The sequence below is a fragment of the Phyllobates terribilis genome, unplaced genomic scaffold (genome assembly GCF_046119375.1).
Source record: "Phyllobates terribilis strain yellow unplaced genomic scaffold, ASM4611937v1 Scaffold_11__3_contigs__length_659146591, whole genome shotgun sequence".
Taxonomy (NCBI): Eukaryota; Metazoa; Chordata; class Amphibia; order Anura; family Dendrobatidae; genus Phyllobates; species Phyllobates terribilis.
Genome location: NW_027362771.1, coordinates 577,700,099 through 577,724,860, shown reverse-complemented (window position 1 = coordinate 577,724,860; position 24,762 = coordinate 577,700,099). Strand labels below are relative to the sequence as shown.

The 24,762-nt window shown below is 44.0% G+C and overlaps 1 protein-coding gene across 1 annotated transcript in view; it reads left to right on the top strand.

The window, feature by feature from the left end:
* LOC141165347 (beta-1,3-galactosyltransferase 1-like) overlaps positions 1 to 18,955 on the top strand; it is a 48,595-nt gene extending 29,640 nt beyond the window's left edge. Inside the window, exon 2 of the mRNA XM_073650944.1 lies at positions 17,445 to 18,955. Within this exon, the coding sequence (XP_073507045.1) occupies positions 17,445 to 18,497 (1,053 nt within the window). The 3' untranslated portion in view covers positions 18,498 to 18,955. The remainder of the gene's footprint in view (positions 1 to 17,444) is intronic.
* The last annotated feature ends 5,807 nt before the right edge of the window (positions 18,956 to 24,762 follow it).

Genomic DNA, 24,762 nt, shown 5'->3' with positions numbered 1-24,762 from the left:
TGTGTCTGTACAAGAAAGTAGACCATATGCTTTATTTGTGATTTTAATGCTGTAGGTTGTCCTATAAAATTTAAGTGGGTATATGCAAAAAAACTTTGAATTTCTTTTTATGCCTCTTTTAAGAATATTCCTGATATCCTTTTCTAAAGTACAAGAAGTAAGTACCATATAAACTCAAACAATCCAATAAAAAATCTAACATTGTTTGCTCATAATACAAGAAAATATAATTGTCCTAGGTGAAAGCAGATTGCAAGTGGAGTAAATGTTGACTCGGACTAGACTGGTTAATGTTCAACAGGAATCAAGTTCTAAAATATGGTAACCCCCTCCTCCCATCCTCACTCTCAACGACAAGTTCATATTTAGAGATAACTCTTAAAAAATGCCTTTTTCGAAAAGATAAAATCAGTGGGTCGAATTCAAATACACAATTCACTGTACAGTGTGCCACTTTTGGGCATGATATGCTTAACTCAACTCTTTTGTAGCCCAAGTTTATTCGATTGTCCTAGTAAAATCGGAAATGTTGACACGTATGCAACAGTCCAGTACATGTCACACTTTTACATTATAGTACAACAGCATAAACCACAGGCAGACTCTCTGAGTTCAGTGTCCAGGGAATCCATTAGGGCACTGCCAAAAGAGGTTCAAAGTTGATTTCACAATAATTGAACAATATCTTAACTAAAGGCATTCTGTATGTCATGGTGTCTTAAGGTGACAAAGTCAATTTCTAACTTTTAACACCATGATGTTTTTATGTTTAATATTTTGCACAGATGAACACAAGGAGAAAATTGTTGGTACCCTTTAGTTAAAGTAAGAAAACCTCACTGATAAACCTACAAAACTAATTTTTGATAAAAATTTTCCTTATTATACTAGATTAATATCAATTAGTGAAAGTAAGACATTGCTTTTGAATTGTGGTTAAAAAAATAAATAAACACGAATGAAAATGGCCTTGACAAACATGATGGTACCCCTCGAAAAGATTGAAAACATTTTGACCTTAGGGACATGTTAAGCTAAGATGTGTCCTGTAAATAGCATCACAGGTGTAATCAATCAATTTACCTATTTAAAGAGTAAAAAGTAGTCACTGTGATGTTTGGTATCATGGTATGTCCTACAGTGGTGGCCAAAAGTATTGGCACCCCTGCAATTCTGTCAGATAATACTCAGTTTCTTTCTGAAAATGATTGCAATCACAAATTCGTTGGTATTATTATCTTCATTTAATTTGTCTTCAATGAAAAAACACAAAAATAATTGTCCTAAAGCCAAATTGGATATAATTCCACACCAAACCTAAAAAAGGGGGTGGACAAAAGTATTGGCACTGTTTGAAAAATCATGTGATGCTTCTCTAATTCGTGTAATTAACTGCACCTGTAACTTACCTGTGGCACCTAACAGGTGTTGGCAATAACTAAATCACACTTGCAGCCAGTTAACATGGATTAAAGTTGACTCAACCTCTGTCCTGTGTCCTTGTGTGTACCACATTGAGCATGGAGAAAAGAAAGAAGACCAAAGAACTGTCTGAGGACTTGAGAAACCAAATTGTGAGGAAGCATGAGCAATCTCAAGGCTACAAGTCCATCTCCAAAGACCTGAATGTTCCTGTGTCTTCCGTGCGCAGTGTCATCAAGAAGTTTAAAGCCCATGGCACTGTGGCTAACCTCCCTAGATGTGGACGGAAAAGAAAAATTGACGAGAGATTTCTACGCAAGATTGTGCGGATGGTGGATAAGGAACCTCAACTAACATCCAAACAAGTTCAAGCTGCCCTGCAGTCCGAGGGTAAAACAGTGTCAACCCGTACTATCCGTCGGCGTCTGAATGAAAAAGGACTGTATGGTAGGATACCCAGGAAGACCCCACTTCTTACCCCGAGACATAAAAAAGCCAGGCTGGAGTTTGCCAAAACTTACCTGAGAAAGCCTAAAACGTTTTGGAAGAATGTTCTCTGGTCAGATGAGACAAAAGTAGAGCTTTTTGGGAAAAAGCATGAACATAGAGTGTGCAGGAAAAAAAAAGAGGCATTCAAAGAAAAGAACATGGTCCCTACAGTCAAACATGGCGGAGGTTCCCTGATGTTTTGGGGTTGCTTTGCTGCCTCTGGCACTGGACGGCTTGACCGTGTGCATGGCATTATGAAGTCTGAAGACTACCAACAAATTTTGCAGCATAATGTAGGGCCCAGTGTGAGAAAGCTGGGTCTCCCTCAGAGGTCATGGGTCTTCCAGCAGGACAATGACCCAAAACACACTTCCAAAAGCACTATAAAATGGTTTGAGAGAAAGCACTGGAGACTTCTAAGGTGGCCATCAATGAGTCCAGACCTGAATCCCATAGAACACCTGTGGAGAGATCTCAAAATGGCAGTTTGGAGAAGGCACCCTTCAAATATCAGGGACCTGGAGCAGTTTGCCAAAGAAGAATGGTCTACAATTCCAGCAGAGCATTGTAAGAAACTCATTGATGGTTACCGGAAGTGGTTGTTCAGTTATTTTGGCTAAAGGTTGTGCAACCAAGTATTAGGCTGAGGGTGCCAATACTTTTGTCTGGCCCATTTTCGGAGTTTTGTGTGAAATGATCAATGATTTGATTTTTGCTTCATTCTCTTTTGTGTTTTTTCCTTGCAAGCAAATTAAATGAAGAGAATAAGACCAAAGAATTTGTGATTGCAATTATTTTCAGGAAGAAACTGAATATTATCTGACAGAATTACAGGGGTGCCAATACTTTTGGCCACCACTGTATACTTAAAATGAAGCAAAGAATGCTAAGTATACTATTATTATTGGCCTTTTAAAAAAATATGCCCTATTTTGGTGGCTGTTTCATGTCTGTGTACCCTCAAGAGAGTACATTTCCCAGCATCAGTAGTACTGTCTAGCACTATGAAACACAGTGGGCAGCCACAAGATATATAACTGGTGTGGCTATACAGTGGCTGCAGCAGGAGCGGCACGGTATAGAGTTAGGACAAGTCTGGCAAGGAAATGTGTGGCAGTTTATGGCCAGCAATGGCAGCCTCGACAACAGCAGAACTACTGTCTAGCACATTGAAACACAATGGGCAGAGATGTGTGGCCTGCATTCACATGCAACTGATCACTGTATTCAGGTGATGTGTGTTAGCATTTGTTAAAAGACTATTAGAGCAATGAAGCGGGCTAAAAAATTATTTTAACCAACATACACACTTTGGTACCTAAACAGTTGTATTTAGGTCTCAGAATTTTGGAGATTAAAAAATGTGGCTTGTGTGTCTCAAAATACAGGTACCACACTTTCAGTGATACACAACAAGCTTTGAATCAGGATTTTGGTATGAATTTCAATATTAGCAATGAGAGGTTTAATAATGACCCTCCTTTCTCACACACTGTGAAAAAATGCAGCTATTACTGCATTACAGTGCGTGCGGAAAGTATTCAGACCCTTTAAATTTTTCACACCTTAATTTTTTTCTCATTGAAGTACACTCTCCACCCCATCTTGACTGAAAAAAAAACAGAAATGTAGAAATTTTTGCAAATTTATTAAAAAAGAAAAACTGAAATATCACATGGTCATAAGTATTCAGACCCTTTGCTCAGTATTGAGTAGAAGCACCCTTTTGAGCTAGTACAGCCATGAGTGTTCTTAGGAATGATGCAACATGTTTTTCACACCTGGATTTGGGGATCCTCTGCCATTCTTCCTTGCAGATCCTCTCCAGTTCCGAAAGGTTGGTTGGTGAACATTGGTGGACAGCCATTTTCAGGTCTCTCCAGAGATGCTCAATTGGGTTTAGGTCAGGGCTCTGGCTGGGCCAGTCAAGAATGATCACAGAGTTGTTCTGAAGCCACTCCTTTGTAGAGATGAGCGTTGTTCTACTCGAACTGTTCGCCAATCTCAAATTCGAGCTGTTTTGGGCGGTGTTCGAGCCGTTCGGCGAACACGAACAATTTGAGAAAAATTTGGCTGTTCGAGGTTATGTTCGATAACTGTTCGTGCACCAAAATCATAACTGGATTTTTTCTCAGTAATGATGAAAATTAATGTTAATACGCAGTTTGAGTGTACAGCGGGGTGGGGGGAGGGGCAGGGGATGGATCTCTGCAGGAACAATGAAGATCTCCATTTTTTTTTCTCTTTCCCGCATTTACAGTGGGGAGGTGCAATCTGTCAGCCTAGCAGCAGCGCACACACGGAGCAAAGTGCTTTTTTTCACACAAGCAAGGGCATGTGTCATTGGCAGTGTATGTCACATGTCCTTGCCCTATAAGACCAAGCCATTTTCCCCGTCGCCACCATTTTCTCACTGCTGCAGCTGCGTGTTAGACGGCACCGCTGTTGCTGTGTGCGCTATACCTTGTTAATTTCAAGCCAATTTTCGCACAAATATACAGATAGCTTGGGAGTAGGGAATAGTTGTGATTGCAGTCCTTTTAAAGACTAGGTTACAGCATTTCCTACGACTTTTATCAGGCAGGTCTGTGCTCTTAAATAGATAGATTGTGGGAGTAAAGACTAATTGTAATTGGAGTCCTTTTCAGGACTAGGTTACATCAGTTCCTATCAGTTTTTGCCAGGCAGGTCTGTGCCAGTGCTGTGCAAGTTTTTTTCACAGCATTTGGCTGAATCTAGCAAAGCTAATCCTTTTTGGCCTATTGCAGAGTGTGTTAGTCAGTGGAGTAGCCTATCTGTGTTGCAAGATATACCACCTGTGTATAGAATACCAATTTTTTTACTGCACCTAGTGAAGTAAAATCTTTTGGGCATAGCATCATTCTATTAGTCCATCTATACTGACCTCCATCAGGTTGCAAATTGAATATAATTTTTTTCTGCATCTAGCTCTGAAAAAATATTGGGCTTCTAGCTGTGTGTGGGACTTGTTCTATTAATCCATCTATACAGACCTCCATCAGGTTGCAAACTGAATATATTTTTTTCTGCATCTACCTCTGAAAAAATATTGGGCTTCTAGCTGTGTGTGGGACTTGTTGTATTAGTCCATCTATACTGACCTCCATCAGGTTGCAAACTGAATATATTTTTTTCTGCATCTACCTCTGAAAAAATATTGGGCTTCTAGCTGTGTGTGGGACTTGTTCTATTAATCCATCTATACAGACCTCCATCAGGTTGCAAACTGAATATATTTTTTTCTGCATCTACCTCTGAAAAAATATTGGGCTTCTAGCTGTGTGTGGGACTTGTTGTATTAGTCCATCTATACTGACCTCCATCAGGTTGCAAACTGATTATAATTTTTCTGCATCTACCTCTGAAAAAATATTGGGCTTCTAGCTGTGTGTGGGACTTTCTCTATTAGTCCATCTATACTGACCTCCATCAGGTTGCAAACTGAATATATTTTTTTCTGCATCTAGCTCTGAAAAAATATTTGGCCTTCTAGCAGTGTGTGGGACTTTCTCTATTAGTCCATCTATACTGACCTCCATCAGGTTGCAAATTGAATATAATTTTTTTCTGCATCTAACCCAGCCAATAGTTTTGGCCTAATACCACAGTTTGGCCACTCCGCTCTGCTCGGTTCCCATGCATTGTTTTTTTTGTGCAAACAACTCCAGAGTTGTTAATTAGTTAACCACCAAAATGAGTGGAAAAAGGCCTGCTGCTGGTAGAAAGGGGAATAGGCGTGTTGGGAAGGGGAAAAAAGGTTGTGTCCGTGGGGTAGGTGTTAAAGCAACAGTAACATCTGCAAAAGAAAGACCATCTTCCAGCCAAACTAAAATGTCTACTTCTTTTAGCCGACAATGTGATAAGATCCCTTTCTTACGGCCACGCCAATCGCTACAAATTCCAGATGAGGCACAAAAACAGCAGGTGCTTCAACGGATATCAAGTGCTCCTTTAAGTGGGCTCTCCTCCACATCAACTTCAACATCACAAATACTCCAGTCCTCAAAGGTGTCACCCCAATCGCACTTGCTTCCTCACAGCTCCCAAATCTCCAGCTGCCCGTCTGAGTATGAGGTAGAACAGATGGTTGAGTCTGCAGAGCTGTTTACTCATACTATAGCCTGGGAATCAGAGGTCGACTCCAGCTCTTCTGTGAATCCAGACGAGGAAATGATCTGCACTGATGCCCAGAATGTTTATGAGTCGGATCCAGGACCAGACGCAGAAGGTTCTGACCATAATGTAGACCCTCATTCCCAAACTGTAACTCCTGTTGGTGGAGACAATGAGGAAGACGATGATAAGACTCAAATACCTGATTGGAGCGACAACTTTAGTTATTTGTCAGGGCAGGAACAGGTTGGCTCTGAGGATGACGGGTGTGATAACGCACAGGGTGATGATGATGAGGTTGGAGATCCCACTTACTGTCAACCCACAGTCAGCAAAGAGATGAGGTCAGCAGAGGAGGTGGAAGAAGATGCTAGTGACGACGAGGTCAGGTTGCGCCTTCCTGGACAGAGACGTAGTACTGTAAGCACGTCAACAACTGCATCCTCAAACACAACTCTGCCTCTCACCACAAGTCGTGGTGGCTCTTCAGGTCGCATGGGTGCTAAGCCTTGCATAGCCTGGGCATTTTTTCAGATCGATAAAGATGACCCAACTCGTGTTATCTGTAACATTTGTCAGCAAAAGCTAAGTAGAGGCCAAAAAATACATAGTTTGAGTACTTCATGCATGAACCGGCACATGGACATGAAGCATAAGTTGCAGTGGGAAGCTCAGTGTGCTACAATGCGGCCTAGCCGGCCGGGCCAACCACCGTCTGCCATATCTTGTGCATCTGCGGCCTCTTCATCCTCTGTGACTGGGGGGACAGCAGTCACACCTGTTTTGGGGCGCAGACCTGCCACCTCTTTACCCGCAACAGCCAGCGTGATTGGCAGGTCATCATTTTCTTTGGAGGTGGTAACACCAGCTGGTGTTGAGCGCTGTTCGACATCGATAGCACCACCTTTGGATCAAGGCAACCTAACATGTCCGCCTGCATCTTCCTCACAGACCGGCAGTTTGCCGGGGACACCCTTATCAACCCCGTCTAAGCACAATAGCCAGCCCTCGGTCCCTCAGATGTGGACAAGTAAAAGACCATTTCCTCCTAGCCATGAGAAAGCTAAGAGGTTGAATTTCACCATCTGCAAGTTCTTGGCTACAGAAATGCTGCCTTTCCGCCTGGTGGACACAGAGGATTTTCGAGACCTTATGTCCGTCGCAGTGCCCCAATACCAGATGCCCAATCGGCACTACTTCTCAAAGAAAGGTGTGCCTGCGCTCCACCAGCATGTCGCACACAACATCACCGCTTCTTTGAGAAACTCTGTGTGTGACAGGGTGCATTTCACCACAGACACTTGGACGAGTAGGCATGGACAGGGGCGTTACATGTCGCTGACTGGGCACTGGGTAACTATGGTGACAGCAGGACAAGGGGCTGCTGTCCAAGTCTTGCCGTCCCCACGAGTTGTGCGTCAATCCTCTTTATGTCAAAGTTCCTCCACTGCTTCTGCCTCCTCAACCTCCTCTCGGTCTTCCACCTGCACCCAAAGCCTGTCTGGTCATGCCACAAGCTTTCTAACTGCGCAGAAGGGATCCTGCACACCTCCTTACTATGCTGGCAGTAGGGCTCAACGTCATCAGGCGGTTTTTACATTGAAATGTCTGGGAAATGTGAGTCACACAGCTGAGGAGTTGTGGTCAGCTCTGGAGAACCAATTTCATGAATGGTTGTCTCCACTGGACCTGAAACCAGGGAAGGCCGTGTGCGACAATGCTGCAAACCTGGGTGCGGCCCTTCGCCGGGGCAATGTCACACACGTGCCTTGTATGGCTCACGTGTTGAACCTGGTTGTCCAGCAATTTTTAGCCCACTATCCCAGACTAGATGGCCTTCTGCAGAGGGCACAGTCGCTGTGTGCTCACTTTCGCCGTTCGCATCCCGCAGCTCAGCGACTTACATCTCTACAGAAGTCGTTGGGCCTGCCACTTCACCGGCTAAAATGCGATGTGCCTACCCGGTGGAATTCAACTCTGCACATGTTGCAGCGACTGTGGCAGCACCGACAAGCCCTGGTGCAATACGTTCTGACGTATAGCCTGGGCCAACGAGATCCAGAGGTGGGGCAAATCACGCTGGAGGAGTGGTCTCAGATCAAGGAAATATGCACCCTCCTGCACAGTTTTGAAATGGCGACGAAGATGTTTAGTGCTGACGATGCCATTATCAGCATGACTATTCCGGTGATTTACATGCTGGAGCACATGTTAAACAGAATTCAGAGTCAGGTGGTGGCACAAGAGGAGGTGGAGGAAGTAGAGGAGGAGGAGTTGTATGCGGAAGGGCTAACATCTGCAAGGTCCAGACGGTCGGCAGCACCAAGGCGGCAGGCATGTGAGGGTGGGGGAGATGGTTTTACCAGGGCGCATGGTAGCAGCCAAACTAGTGAGGAAGGTGCAGGAACCCAGGAAGAAGTGGAGGACGAACGGATGGAAGACTCATCAGATGAGGGAGACCTTGATCACATTTCTGTTGTGCGAGGTTGGGGGGAGAGGACAGAGGAAGGAAGCATGATTGTTACCTCGCCACCAACACAACAGGGACTTGGTGCTCCTGGATGCGCAACACACATGAGTGCCTTCTTGCTGCACTACCTGCAACATGACCCTCGAATTGTGAGAATTAGAAATAATCCTGACTACTGGGTTGCCACACTGTTAGATCCCCGGTACAAAAGTAAATTTGCAGAAATTATTCCTGCCATAGAAAGGGATGCACGCATGCAGGAGTATCAGCAGAGACTGTTGCAGAATCTTACATGTGCTTTTCCACAAAATACCAGTGGTGCACGTAGTGAATCTCACAATTCCAACTTGCCAACCGTGGGACCGTCAAGTGTTCAGCACTCAAACCGTAACAGAACCACAGTATCTGCTGGTAACATCAATTTTGCGGAATCATTTCACCACTTTTTTAGCCCATCCTTTGCAAGGCCACAGGAGACAAGAAGTCTGACACATAGTCAACGCCTAGAGACTATGGTACAGGAGTATCTCCAAGTAAACATTAAAGCCACGACTGTGTCACTGGACCCTTGCTCTTTTTGGGCTTCCAATCTGGATAAATGGCCGGAGCTAGCCACTTACGCCTTGGAGATCTTGTCATGCCCCGCAGCCAGCGTTCTGTCTGAACGTGTGTTCAGCGCTGCTGGTGGTGTGCTGACAGATAAGCGCACGCGGCTCTCCACTGATAATGTAGACAGACTCACGTTCATAAAGATGAACAAATCATGGATCCGAAACGACTTTTCTACCCCTGTGTCATCCTGGGGAGAGTAAAAGCTTGATGATTGGTTAAAATCACCCTACCAACCGTTTTAAGCTTTCAAATTACTAATCATGTTTATCTGTATCTTGGCTGGAAAATAATTTGGGCTTTGTAGCAGTGTGCAGCACTGATTCTATTAGGCCATCTATAATAAGCTCCACCAGATTTAAAATTACTAATCATGTTTATCTGTATCTTGACTGGAAAATAATTTGGGCTTTGTAGCAGTGTGCAGCACTGATCCTATTAGGCCATCTATACTAAAGCTTCACCAGATTTAAAATTAATAATAATTTTTAGCTGAATCTAGCCCGGAAAATAATTTTGGGGCTCCGAGATGCGCAAGACACATAAGTGCCTTCTTGCTGCACTACCTGCAGCATGACCCTCATATTGTCAGAATTCGAAGTAATCATGACTACTGGGTTGCCACACTCTTAGATCCCCCAAACTTTTCGATCAACCTTTTCATTTTAATAAAGACCAAAAAAATGGTCATTTTTGAAATTATAAGCATTAGCAGGTTGTTAGAAACTGAAATCAAACAGTTTTCAACTCAAAACTTTATTCTAGGTGATGTTACATTTTCACATAGGACCCCTTGTTCGAAAGGAGCTTCTGAACTCTCTCGTCCATTGAATTTGTCAGGTTTTGGATGGTTTCTGCTTCAATTGTTTTGCATGAGGACAGAATACCCTCCCAGAGCTGTTGCTTAGATGTGAACTGCCTCCCGCCATCATAGACACTCCTTTTAATGATGCTCCAAAGGTTCTGAATGGGGTAGAGGTCAGGGGAGCATGGGGGTCACACCATAAGTTTGTCCCCTTTTATGCCCATTTCAGCCAGAGATGCAGATGTTTTATGTGCAGCATGAGATGGTGCATTATCATGCAGAAAAATGATCTTGCTGTGAAATACACGGTTCTTCTTCTTGAACCATGGCAGGAAGTGCTGTTTGAGAAAATCCACATACATTATGGAGTTCATCTTTAGCGCCTTCAGGGATCCTAAAGGGGCCGACAATCTCTCTCCCCATGATTCCAGCCCAAAACATTACTCCACCTCCTCCTTGTTGGCGCTGTAGCCGTGTTTGCGTGGGGTGTCCATCAACCAGCCATCCTCCACTCCATCCATCTGGACCATCGAGCGCTGCACGGCACTCATCCGTGAACAAAACAGTTTTGAAATCAGTTTTCATGTAATGTTTGGCCCACTGGAGCCGTTTCTGCTAGTGTGAAGTGGATAGAGGAGGTCGACAGGATGGCGTATGCACAGCTGCAAACCTCTGAAGGACCCTGCATCTTGTTGTTCGGGGGACGTTGGAGGCACAAGCAGCTTCAAAAACTTGTCTGCTGCTATGACAAGGCTTTTTTGCCGCTGCTCTTTCAACCTGACGTAATTGCCTGTAGGAAAGAGTCCTCAATTTGCCCTTATCAGCACGCACACGTGTGTACTGTGAATCAGCTACATACTTCTTGATTGCCAAGACACTTCATCCTGATCATTGCACAATGTTGATTGTAGTCATGCCTTGACCTAAACACTCCACAATTTGTTGCTTCTCAGCAGCCGACACATCCTTTTTCTTTCCCATTTTGGCAGAAAATGTAGGCTGCTTAATAATGTGAGACAGCCTTCTTAAGTAGTCTTGCCTTTCATTGGACACACCTGCCAAACTAATTAGCACAGGTGTCTGCAATTGCTTACAGTGATATAAAGAGCCCTGACACACATCACCATCAATGAGTTTAACTGACAAACAAACAAATTCTTCCCTTATCACTCCTAAACACTTTTTGCATAATAATTTGGAACACAGTGTACATGTGCTTTTCCACAAAACACCAGTGGTTCACGTAGTGAATCTTACAGTTCTAACTTGCCAACCGTGGTCTGTATGGAGTTGTTCAATAAAGGGCCCAAAATTAAGATAACATAGATGGGAGAGGTCTCTATGAATAGGAATTCCTAAGTATTTGATACCCTGTGAGGGCCAGGCAAAGGGAAAGTTGGACTGGATGGAATCCTATATGGATTTGGGGAGGGAGACATCGAGGGCCTCAGACTTCGCTGCATTGATTTTAAAATTTGACCATGTAACAAAGTGATCTATTTCAGCCATAACAGCATGGATGGATATATGTGATTGAGTGATATATACTAGGACATCATCAGCAAATAGAGAGCACTTGTACTCGGTGCCTCCCACCTCAATCCACCTAATATTGGGGTTATGGCGAATTGATGAGAGCAGGTGCTCCGTCACTAGGATGTATAAGAGAGGGGACAGAGGACATCCCTGCCTTGTCCCATTGGTGATTGTGAAAGGTGATGAAAATGTTCTGATGCACCCCCTGGGCCTTGGGACACCCGGAGCCGGACCCTTTTTGGTGGATGCTGGTGGCTGTAGTCTTCGTGGCAGCTACCCGGTTCCGTGGCTCAGGGTGGTCAAACCAGTGGCGGAACTATTTATGTGGTTTTGATATTTAAATGTCCGACTACGCCACCCGTGGATTGCGGTCAGAGTGAACCGCCGCTGCAGGGCAGACCGCTGAGGCTGGTGTTGTGGGTGCAGCAGAGCGTAGCATAACTCCCCACGGGAGGAGTATAGCCTCAGGGCAGTGTATGCGGAGGATGGGGGTGATGGTGCAGGGCAGCAGCAGTAATGACACGGAGTCAGTGATGCAGTCCAGGGCCTTTACTCACAGTTCTTATTATCCAGACCACGTCTGCAGGTAACGGCTGCCCACGTCGTACTGTGCTCACCAGGTGAGGGGCTCAGACAACTCCCAGATAACTTTGGAGTGCTTCACAGGACCCCCTTTGTGTGTCCTTTGTCTGGCCTTTCTTACCAACCCTTCTGCCCGGCTGCCTCGGGCCTCCTCTTGGTAAACTTGGCGCCAGTTTCCCTGACCCTATGTGGTGCCTTCCTAGCGGGTGTAGCGAGGGGCTGCGCCACATAAAATGTCACAGCCTCCTGTTTCTAGCTGAGGGTCGTTTCCTGCCTCCACTAGTTTCGGGGACCGGTCTCCCCCTTTGGCCTGACCCCTCCACGCAGTTGGATTCGGGCGTGCGGTGGCGACTCGCCCGTCCGCACCCCTGAGATCCCTTCGTTCCTCGTTCCTGGAGCCTTCTCCGCTCCTCTTCCTTCCTTCTCCCTCTTCCAGGCCTGGGCCTCTGTTACTAGGCCCGCCTCCGGAGCAGAGCTCATGCAGAGCCCCTGCTCCCTGCCACTTCTGCTCAGACTTCTCTGCACTGAACTAAGATGGTGCCCACCTTTTATACTCCCTTCTCAATGCACCCAGGAACTGCTTCCTCCCTGCTCCTGCACTACAGGGTTCCCCTTCCTCAGTGTTCCCTCCCCCCACTCCAGCCAGGGACAGGGACTGTCGTGCCCATCTCAGGGGCATATTGGTCGCCCTGCCCCACGGCAATGTGGTGTAATGCATGCAGGTGTCAGGTCCTGATCCACACTACATCCTTACCTGAGAGTGAGATATCACACCTCTGGGTGAGGTGCAATACCTCTGTAGCAACCGAGCCCTCAGGGTGCTACAGTTCCATTTATCTTCAGCCTAGGTGACGTATTGCGATACACGGTCGTGATTTTGGCTATAAAAGGGTCCCCTAGACCCCTACCCCAAGCTTTTTAAGAGAATCATATATGGCGTGCCAGGAGACTCTATGGAATGCTTTCTCAGCATCCAACGAGAGTATCTAATTACAAATTTTTAACTGCATCTAGCCCAGGAAATACTTTGTGCCTAGTAGCAGTGTCTGCTAGTCAGCGGATTATCCCGGCTGTTAAGCAAGCTACACCACCTGTAGTTTGGACACTTAATTTTTTCAAAGGAAATGCTTCGGGACCACGGGATACTCAGTGAAGAGCATCAGGAGGCACCCCAAGGCATAGGGGCTCGGACTGGCAGTAGGATGCCTTGCGGTGGACAGCCGAGCTCGATCCTTATAAAAGCTTTTTAACTGCAGCAGCTTTAGTGGACGCTACTGGAGCTGGAATTACGCGGCTGCTGGCATGAGACTTGCCCTCCAATAGATCCTTGTAAATGGATTTAAAGTGTATTTATTCAAATTAGAGAGACAATTTAAATTAAAAAGCTTAGAGCTGCCTCCACCACAGGGGGGCTCGCTCGACCCACCAGCGGACAGGCACCAGTATTGGGAGAGGGGGGCTGGCCGTCAGGGTTCACCGCGGCTCTGGCACAAACCCGGCGACACAGAGGTGGCAGGAGCGGACTGAACGTGTCGGCTTCTCACTTTTTGGATTTTAGAAGGGCATGACATGCCTATATCTGTGTCTCCCCCTCCTTTTACTCCTCCACCTCTTTTCTTTTCGCATGACTATATGTACTTGTCACTTTTCCATGTGTTAGTTGTGTCTTCTGAGCAGTTTGTCAGCTTTTGGACACGTTTGAAGGTGTTTTCTATGTGTTTCTATGTGTTTTTGTTTGCCTGCCATTGGTTTTAACGGTGTTCGAAGGTGTTCGACGAACAGTTCGACGAACAGTTCGGCGAACACACGGGTGTTCGACGAACTGAACCGAACTCGAACACTACGGGGGTGGCTCAACACTACTCCTTTGTTATTTTAGCTATGTGCTTAGGGTCATTGTTTTGTTGGAAGGTGAACCTTCAGCCAATTCTGAGGTCCAGAGCACTCTAGAAGAGGTTTTCATCCAGGATATCTCTGTACTTGGTCGCATTCATGGTTCCTTCAATTGCAACCAGTCATCCTGTCCCTGCAGCTGAAAAACACCCCCATAGCATGTTGCTGCTATCACCATGTTTCACTGTTGGGATTGTATTGGGCAGGTGATGAGCAGTGCCTGGTTTTCTCCACACATACCGCTTAGAATTATCACCAAAAAGTTCTATCTTCATCTCATCAGACCAGAGAATCTTATTTCTCATAGTCTGGGAGTCCTTCATGTGTTTTTGAGCAAACTTTATGCGGACTTTCATATGTCTTGCACTTAGGAGAGGCTTCCGTCGGGCCACTCTGCCATAAAGGCACGACTGGTGGAGGGCTGCAGTGATAGTTGACTTTGTGGAACTTTCTCCCATCTCCTTACTGCATCTCTGGAGCTCAGCCACCGTGATCTTGGGGTTCTTCTTTAACTCTCTCACCAAGGCTCTTCTCCCACTATTGCTCAGTTTGGCAGGATGGCCAGGTCTAGGAAGACTTCTGGTGGTCCTAAACTTCTTCCATTTATGGAGGCCACTGTGCTTTTAGGAACCTTGAGTAATGCATAAATTCTTTTAAAACCTTGGCCAGATCTGTGCCTTGCCACAATTCTGTGTCTGATCTCCTTGGGCAGTTCCTTTGAGCTCATGATTTTCATTTGGTCAGACATGCACTGTGAGGTCTTATATAGACAGGTGTGTGCCTTTACAAATCAAGTCCTATCAGTTTAATTAAACACAGCGGGACTCCAATGAAGGAGTAGAACCATCTCAAGGAGGATCACAAGGAAATGGACAGCATGTGACTGAAACATGAGTGTCTGAGCAAAGGGTCTGAATACTTATGACCATGTGATGTGATATTTCAGTTTTTCTTTTTTAATAAATTTGCAAAAATTTCTACATTTCTGGTTATTTTTGGTCAAGATGGGGTGCAGATGGTACTTTAATGAGAAAAAAGATTAACTTTTTAGAATTTACCAAATGGCTGCAATGAAACAAAGAGTGAAAAATTTCAAGAGGTCTGAATACTTTCCGTACCCACTGTATATCACTTGAATTTCTGGATTAGTATTCATAGAGTCTACCACTCATTTTATTGAAAGATTTGAACCGAATAACAGTAAAATACAACCAACATTGCAGTGACATCAATTCTCATAAGAATTATACTCTAATGATCACAGAAATCAAATAATGGTTACAAAGTCCAAATCATCGCGTTATCTCAAATCAATAAATATTAGTTTTTTAAACGCTCGCATCTTATTGTACATCTTATTGTACTCATCAGTAATATATAAAAGAGGAAAATGAACTATCTTTATGTTATCAAAGGCCTTAACCCCAATCTTCAACCAAGTCTCGCAAAGAGGCCCTAAGGGCCTAGGGAGGACCACCCGTGTGAGTGGAATTGATCCACGGTCCCCAAACTCTATCAAATTTCTCTGGACATTTCTTGTTTTCATAGATAAAAGATTCAAAGGATAGCATCGCATTTGTCAATCTAATTCACATGGAACAACTTGGTGGGTGCCTATCCATCCATTTGGTGGCAATCACCTTTCTAGCAATGAAGAGAGATGTGACCATTTCTCCTCGTTCTGGGATGGGCTCCCTGTGGAGGTGGATGCGTCAGAACATGGTGGGCTCGTTCAATGGTGAATGCAGCTGATAGATTGTCGTTCGGAAATGTAAATTTAATCCAGTTCTCGATAAAAGTACAGGGGTCCCCGCCTTCAGCACGTTCAGGAAAACCCAAAATCCTTAAGTTATTCTGGCAGAGATGGTTTTCTAAGTCCTCGGCCCTCTCTGACCTCATATCAGCAGCTTTTTCAAGATGCGAGTGCTTACCTGCCACAGGAGCCAACGTGTCTTGTAGTGCAGACACCCTGGTCTCAGCTTCTTTTACCCGCTCGGGCAGGTTTTGAAGATCAAGTCTCAGCAGCACCACATCGATTTTTACCTCATTAATTTTGTCGGTGAGAGAGAGGGCAGACGCTTGTATGGCAGACAATAGTTGAGCAGAGACCTGTTTCAGCATCAGCTCAGGTTCTTCCTATAGTGCATCTCCCTCTGTGTCACCACATGCCGTCTCCTCCTCCCCCTGCTGTTGTACTGAGGGGCCGGCGCCATTTTGTGTCAGGGGCCTTGCAAATTCCAGGAGCTTTTCCAGAGCCATGGATTGCCTCTTCCTATTCATAATGTTGCTCTCCAGGAAGCCCACAATGTAAGCTATCTCTGGATACTTTCCTCACCCAGATTTCAGCAGAATTATAGGTAGTAAACTTAGTTCAGTGTGAAGCTCTCACTAGATGCGTCCTCTCATGTCAGCAGCTAGTCACGCCACCCATCACTCCCATTTTCAATGTGCTTCAACAGCATTGAATTAGAACACCACAATCGAAAAGTCCTTTTTCTATCACTATGCTGTGTGCTCTGAGCTCAGATCCTTACACAGAAAAAGCATAAAATGGTATTGCTTGGCTCACTGAGTCTTCAGCAGTGTGTGAAATGAGACAGAGCTATCAACTCCTTACATGCCACTGCCAATCTCTGACAGCAGCTTTCCAGGTGCGCAGTTTTGTGGGCAAGCATTATGGGGACACATCTGTGATTCCAAGGTGCCAATGAGTTACCATTGCAGCAAATGGCCTGCTGAAGACCCCTATGACTGCCATGTTGGGGTACTATATGTACCCCAATATTGTCTTCATAAAACCATGAGCTTGCCTTGCAAAAAAATAAGCTATTACAGCTCAATCAATTGAAAAATTAAAAAAAAACGTTAAGGGTCTCAGAAAATGACAATACAATTCTTTTTTTTTTTTTAGAAATTTCAAGATTTAAAAAAAACAAGACAAAAAATGGTGGTGAAATTACATTGTTTTCTTGTTTTTACTGCATTTCAAATATTTTTCCCATTCCATTTTCCAGGACATCGTATGGTAAAATGAAGGGTCTACAACTGATCGTGCAGAAAGCAGTTATGGCAGTTGGAAGAAGGGGATGAAAAACAAAAGTGCAAAAAAGAAAATTGGCTGCAAAGGAAGTTAATAGTATTGATCTTAAGACTCATTCAGACGTCTCTGTGATTTTTCATCAATATTTTAATGCAAAAAAACAGCATTGGAACACACAGAGAAAACCTATAATTGAAAGATTGACGCCTGGTCTGTGTTTTGGAGACACTCCTGGTGTTAGCATACAAATACTGATGAGAAATCACTGACATTTGAATGAGCCCTTAATACGTAAAGTAAATCGATTTTTGTATACGTTTCAGGGGGTTCGACTGCAGCCCCTGCATCGGTTGTACTTATGCCCCTTCATGTTACTACCAAAGATAATATTGACTGTTGACATTTATTCTCCAAGATTTTCTTGAATTTTTCTTTTATTAACATTTTCATTTTCATTTTTACAGAAATCTTATGAGATCTGCATCTTTGGAAGCAAAATGAATAGACGAATTCACTCTCAGAAATTTCTTGCCCTGCTCTTCATGACCCTGATGTTAATGTCTGGGTATTTACTGTGCTACAAAAGAAAAATAAAAATGATCAACAAATGGATTCAATATTCTGTTAAATTACAGGAGAGAAAGAAACCTGTGAATAATTTAACTTACCCAGCATTCAAGCACCCATTGTCTCCTCCGTACCCATTTCCATACAAGTTCCTCATTAACCAGCCGGACAAGTGCAAGAATCTGAAGCCTTTCCTTGTTATAATGGTGATTGCAGAGTGCCAGGACTTGGAGTCTAGACACACAATTAGAGAAACATGGGGTAATGAAAGTATTTATGATGTTGAGGTGGTCAGGATTTTTCTAGTGGGTTTACCTAAGATCTATCCTGATCGAACCCAGGATTTGTTAGAAGAGGAAAGTGCGACCTTTGGTGACATCGTACAACAAGACTTCATGGACACATATTACAATTTGACTTTGAAATCCTTAATGGGTATGGAGTGGGTGACCAAATTCTGTCCTTCTGCCAGTTATGTCATGAAGATAGACAGTGACATGTTTCTTAATGTAGACTACCTGATTCATAATGTTCTTTACCCAAAGTTACCAGTTCGGAAAAATTACTTCACTGGAGCCCTAGTTGTAAATACTGGACCTTTGAGGATAAAATCTTATAAATGGTACGTACCAAAGGAAATATATCCAAATAATACGTACCCACCCTATTGCTCTGGTCCTGGATATGTCTTTTCAGCTGACATGGCAAAGAAAATCTATGATGTGGCCCAAGAGATTAGGGTCATCCCCATGGAAGATGCTTTTATGGGAATTTGCTTGTATGAGCTCCATATTCCACCCAGTGAACCCCCTAGAGGTGTATTTAATGGATTCAAGGTTCATTACAACCATTGCAAATTTAAGAAAGTTGTCACAGTGCATCATTATCATGGAGAAGAGCTACGGAATATATGGGCAGACTTTTGGGCTAAGAAATCTCAAAAGTGCTAAGAAAATAGAAACTAAAAATGGACTGGAGAAAAGCATCATATTTGAGGAAAACTAACCCGGGTGAACATACTTTTTAAAAAATGTACACACATGTCCGTTAGTCTGGTAGGATTTATATAATAAACCCTACATATGTTGTATTTATTTAATAGCTATAGATACATCAGCACTATTTTTATTGCCATTTTGTCTAAATGCAAAATTAAAAGGGTGAATGAGTCTAAGAAGAAAAATCTGCCGTTACTGCAAACTTCCAAAACTTAACAGCTCGTATTGCACACACTTTCCCTGAATTCCCTCTTGGGAATGGGTGTTCATGAATAGTTCATGTAACCACTTGACTCTCCTCTGCTTCTTAATGTTTTAGTAGGGACTAGAAATTGCCTCAATGTGTGCCTCACAGCTGTAGATATTTCTTCTTACACTGGACAACTCCTTTAAGCAACTTTCAAAATAAAATATTTAAAAAAATTACCATTTTGCTGCTGCAGCACCTGTGTAACTGCTTCACACATCTGACTTTCCTGTTGCTCATGATATAGATTAGGAACTCCTGGCTGTGTCAGCTTTCTCTGCTCTCACTATTCCTCCTCTCAAAGTTAGAGATAGCAGCAGGTGGAGGCTCTAGGCAATAAATCCGAATATGAAGGGTGTAGATGGCATTCAAGTTTTTTTATGAGTGTGAAGTGAATGCAGAACATACTAGCCAGCTCTGCAGAAGGAAAAAGCAGTACAGTAATGAAGTTTTTCTGATGCATGAGAAATAGTGAACAGAGATGAGCGAACATGTTCGGAAAATGTTCGCCAGTTTCAAATTCGGCACAAACGTTGCACATTCGGATTCATGATCAGACACTTTACTTAAAATCTGCAAAATTTGGTAAAAGTGCGGGAAATGATCGCATTTCCACTACAGTATTGTTATCACTTTGGCTAGGATAGTGGTGCTGCATGATGAGTGGAGGGTACGTGTTTGATGAGGAAAGGGGATGGGGAGAGGTCAGAGAAGCGGCGTGCTTGTCATCTAATTTTTTTTTCTTAGCTTAATGTCCACTCTCCATATAAAGAGTGGACATGTTATTTTAGTGCCATTTTGTTAGCATAACAGAGCAGAGAGGCTGCTCCTGAATACTAAGACATTTTAATTACCTAGGCGGTTGCTTCTAAGTCAGATAGTTTAGATAGATAGAATCCTGCGTGGCTGTGAAATCGACCTTCCAGCAGATCAATAGTTTCTGCCATTAGTAAGGTCCAGACAGAGACAGCAAGGCACATTTCAGCATAGAACTCTGTTGTGCACTGTTTATATTGTGCTCCATGCATGATTACACCTTTGAAATTCTAATTTTTTTCTGCTACTACTGTAATACATACAGCAGGTCACATCTCAGCTTGACATTTTTTGGCGCATATATTCTACTGTATGCAGAGCGCATCCACAGTAAAAAAAAAGCAAACAAACAATTTTTTTCTGTTACCAATGTGATTCAGCAGGCCACATCACAGCTTGTCATTTTCTGGCGGTGAATTTCAGCTGAATGCAGAGCTTTTTCACAGTAAAAAAATCACATTTTTTCTGCTACTAAGGTGATACAGCAGGCCACATCTCAGCTTGAAATTTTTTGAAGCATATATTTTACTTTATGCAGGCCTCCTCCACAGTAAAAAATCTAATTTCTTCTGTTACTAAGGTGTGTAGGGATTGTACTCACTCAGGTGCGATGTGAGGAAAACAGGAGGCATGTTCCTTTAAATGTCCAGTACGGTTTATTGGGCCAGGAAGTAAAGTGCAAACAAACAGTCTTCAGTGCAGGCAAAAAGCAAAGTAAACAGTTCTTTTAGCAAAAGTCTCTGGTTAGCCAGCGCTGTGGTCACACAGGCTAGTGTAGCATCCAGTACATGGCCTAGCCTGGAGACAACCACAACAGGAGACCTTCTCCCTCCAGACACACAGACCATGTGCCAAACAACAGCCTCCATTATATAGGCTGGTAACAACACCCAGAGGTGAGGTATGTGGGTTGCTGGTGTTATGATCTGCTACAGGGACTAAGGAAAGACAGGAGAACTGTCCCTACAATAGAACTAAACTAGATCCCTACGATGTAACGGGGAACCTGATCCTGCGATCAGACCCGCTAAAGTCCTCGGCTAGTCTGAACGAAGACCTATAGATGTGAGGGAGGGATCCCTACAAGAACTAGGGACTGGGATAAGTTGGACACCTCCTAGCAGAAATAGTAGCAGTCAAAGACAAACACACAACAAAAAGCATAGAGGTCAGAAGACCTAGCAATACTAACAGAGAACGGCAACAGAGCACCAAGCTAGCTCAAGAGTAGAAAATACAATGAAGTCCAGCAAGACCAGGAGGGCGGAGCCGGATTAAATAGGCAAAAATGGTCATGTGACCAGCAAACTAAAAAAAACCTAACAGGAGAGTTCTAACAGTACCCCCTCTTCTAAGAGGATCCTCCGGATCCCCTAGGCCCAGGCTTACCAGGAAACCTCCTGTGAAACGCTCTGACAAGTCTGGAAGCAGAAACATCATCCGCCCTCACCCATGAGTTATCCTCAGGTCCGAAACCCTTCCAAGCGACGAGATACTGCAAACTCCCTCTATACCGTCTAGAATATTGGATGCGGGAAATTTCATATTCCCCGTCCTCCACCACCGGAGGAACAGTGGCAGAGGCGTCACCATCAGACACATCAGCTTTTTTCAACAGAGAAACACCGGGTTAATCTTCCAGGATGTAGGAACCTCCAACCTAACAGCAGATTGGTTAACTATCTGAAGCACCTTAAAGGGCCCTACGAACTTGGGACCCAATTTTTTAGAAGGAATCCTCAATCGCAGATTCTTAGAGGACAACCAAACCATGTCACCAACAGCAAACAAAACCTCTTGCCGTTTCCTATCAAAGTACTTCTTAGATTTTTTGTTAGCCTCCTGAAGATTACCACGCACATCCGTCCAAACTCTCTCCAAATCACCGGAAAAACTCTCCTCCTCAGGCACAGCCGAAATCAATTTGGAGAATGACCCAAAAGACGGATGTCTCCCAGAACAACAAAAAAAAGGCGAACACGCAGCAGAAGAGGATGTATGGATGTTAAGAGCAAATTCAGCAAGTGGCAGAAACTCAGACCACCCCTCTTGATTGTCTGCCACAAAACAACGCAAGAACTGCTCAACATCCTGGTTCTTCCTTTCTGTCTGGCCATTAGACTCAGGATGATATCCAGATGAAAACGACAAATGAACTCCCAACCTGTCACAAAAGGCACGCCAAAAACGAGCCACGAACTGAGGTCCCCTATCAGAAACAATGTCAGTAGGAACACCATGTAGTCTGACAATTTCCTTGACAAAGGCCTTAGCGAGTGTCTTAGCGCAAGGCAGTTTGATGAAGGGAACCAAGTGACACATCTTGCTAAAACGGTCCACGACCACCCAGATGACCGTGAAACCTTCAGAGGGGGGAAGGACAGTAATAAAGTCCATAGCCAGATGTGTCCAAGGTGCACTAGGAACCTCCAGAGGGCAAAGCAACCCCGCAGCAGGAGCATGCGAAGACTTGGATCTAGCACACACAGTACATTGGCGCACCCACTTAATGACTTCCTTCTGCCATCCAGGCCACCAAAAACTGCGACCCACAAGTCTCTTGGTCTCAGAAATTCCTGGATGACCTGACAACCGAGACTCATGACACTCAACAAACAAATCTCTCCTAAAGGTCCTAGGCACAAACAACCTCCCATGGGGAGTGTTAGATGGGGCATTCTCCTGAGCTTTAAGAATCTCATCCTCCAAGACGGAGTCCAAAGCAGCAATCACAACACCTTCTTGTAAAATGCTCTCCTCTTCCTCCTCAACACCGACCATGGGAGAAAAGCTGCGAGACAAAGCATCCGCTTTAACATTCTTGGTACCCGGGATGTAAGTAACGGAAAAATTAAACCGCGAGAAAAAAAGTGCCCACCTAGCCTGACGGGCATTCAAGCGCTTGGCAGCATCAAGATAGATCAGATTTTTATGATCAGTGAAAACCTGAATGGGAAATTCAGCACCTTCCAAGAGGTGACGCCAGTGTTCAAATGCGAGTTTAATCGCCAGCAATTCCCGATTACCAATATCGTAATTAAGTTCAGTTTCAGAAAATTTTTTTGAAAAAAAGGCACAGGGATGTACTCCATCCTTGTTTTCCTGAGACAACACCGCACCGACCCCCACCGAAGAAGCATCAACCTCAACCAAAAACGGCTTAGTTACATCAGGCTGCATAAGGATGGGAGCAGAGGTGAACCTCTCCTTTAGAAACACAAAAGCTTCAATGGCCTCACAAGTCCACTGAACCGCATTAGCACCTTTCCTGGTGAGATCGGTCAGCGGTTTGACAATAATAGAAAAATTTTTTATGAATTTTCTGTAATAATTGGCGAAACCCAAAAACCTCTGTATCGATTTCAAACCAATAGGCCTAGGCCATTCCTGCACAGCTTGAACTTTAACCGGGTCCATCTCAAAACCTTCACTGGAGATAATGTAGCCCAAAAAACTAATTCTCTGTACAGCGAACTCACATTTCTCCAGCTTAGCAAAAAGCGAATTGTCCATTAATAACTGTAATACCTCACGTACGCTCCGCCAATGAGACTCCAGATCAGGCAAATAAATCAGAATGTCATCCAAATACACAACCACATTTTTGCCGATTAAAGGTCTAAGGATGTCATTAATAAGATTCTGAAAAAATGCTGGAGCATTGGTAAGACCAAAAGGCATAACCAGATTCTCAAAATGACCCACAGGAGTGTTAAAAGCAGTCTTCCATTCATCACCCTCCTTCATGCGCAACAAATTGTATGCCCCCCGGAGATCAATTTTAGAGAACCACTTGGCCCCCACTAACTGGTTAAATAAATCAGGAATCAATGGCAGTGGGTAAGGATTGCGTACAGTAATTTTATTAATCTCACGAAAGTCCAGACAAGGACGTAAACTGCCATCTTTTTTTTTTACAAAAAAAAATCCAACAGCCACAGGAGACTTGGAAGGCCTAATGTGACCGGCGGCCAAGCTTGTCTGTATGTATTCCTCCAAAGCCTTTCTCTCAGGAATAGTAAGATTAAATAAACAACTTTTAGGAAGAGTTGCTCCAGGGACAAATTCAATGGTACAATCATAGTCTCTATGGGGAGGCAAAATTTGTGACTCCTCCTCAGAAAAAACTCTCCAAAAATCCTGAATAGGTACAGGCAATTCCCCTTTATCCACAGCAGCAATACGTCTGTTACAACACTTGTCATAACACTTAGGGCTCCAGGACTTAATTTCATTGGTAGACCAATCCAGTACAGGATTGTGCAATTTTAACCAGGGTAACCCCAATATTACTGGAGAAGGCAAATTATCCAATACCACCAAATCCAAATTTTCTTGGTGAATACCATTAATAGTGAGGGGAAATTCACAGACCTTATGAGTAACACTCTTCAAGGGAGAGCCATCAACAGAAACCACAGCAATAGGGGATGACAAAGTTTTAGGTTCTAATCTAAGTTTTTCCAAGAATCCCCCATCAATCACATTCAGAGTAGAACCACAATCCACAAATACCCGAAATTCAATTAATTCATCCTGAGCAGCAGTAGTGGCAGATAGGAATACTCCCTTAGAATTTAAACAGGCAATACCGGCATAACTGACCATTTTTTTTTCTTTCTTCAAACGAAGCACACAGTTCTTAATAAAATGACCAGAATTTTCGCAATAGAAGCACAAGCCTTCAGAAAGCCTGCGATCTTTTTCCTGAGAGCGGGGTGGCATCGCCCCAATCTCCATCGGCTCTCCATTGTCAGCACAGACCCTCTCAAGACTCGGAGCTGACATAGCAGAGGATTTGCTCTCATTAACCCTTGCACGCAGTCTCCTGTCCACCCGTATAGCTAATTGCATAGCCTCCTGCAAGTTTCCAGGTGTGGGATAAGCAATCAGTAAATCCTTAACCCTTTCACCTAGCCCTGCAAGAAACAAGCTTTTCAAAGCTGAATCGTTCCACCCCACCTGGGCAGACCACCGACGGAAGTGAGAACAATATTTTTCCACATTACCTGATCCCTGCCTCAAACGTCTCAATTTAGACTCTGCAGATGAGACACGATCAGGATCATCATACAACAAACCCAAAGCAGAAAAAAAACTATCCACTGATCTAAAGCACGGATCACTAGGTTGGAGAGAGAAGGCCCATCCCTG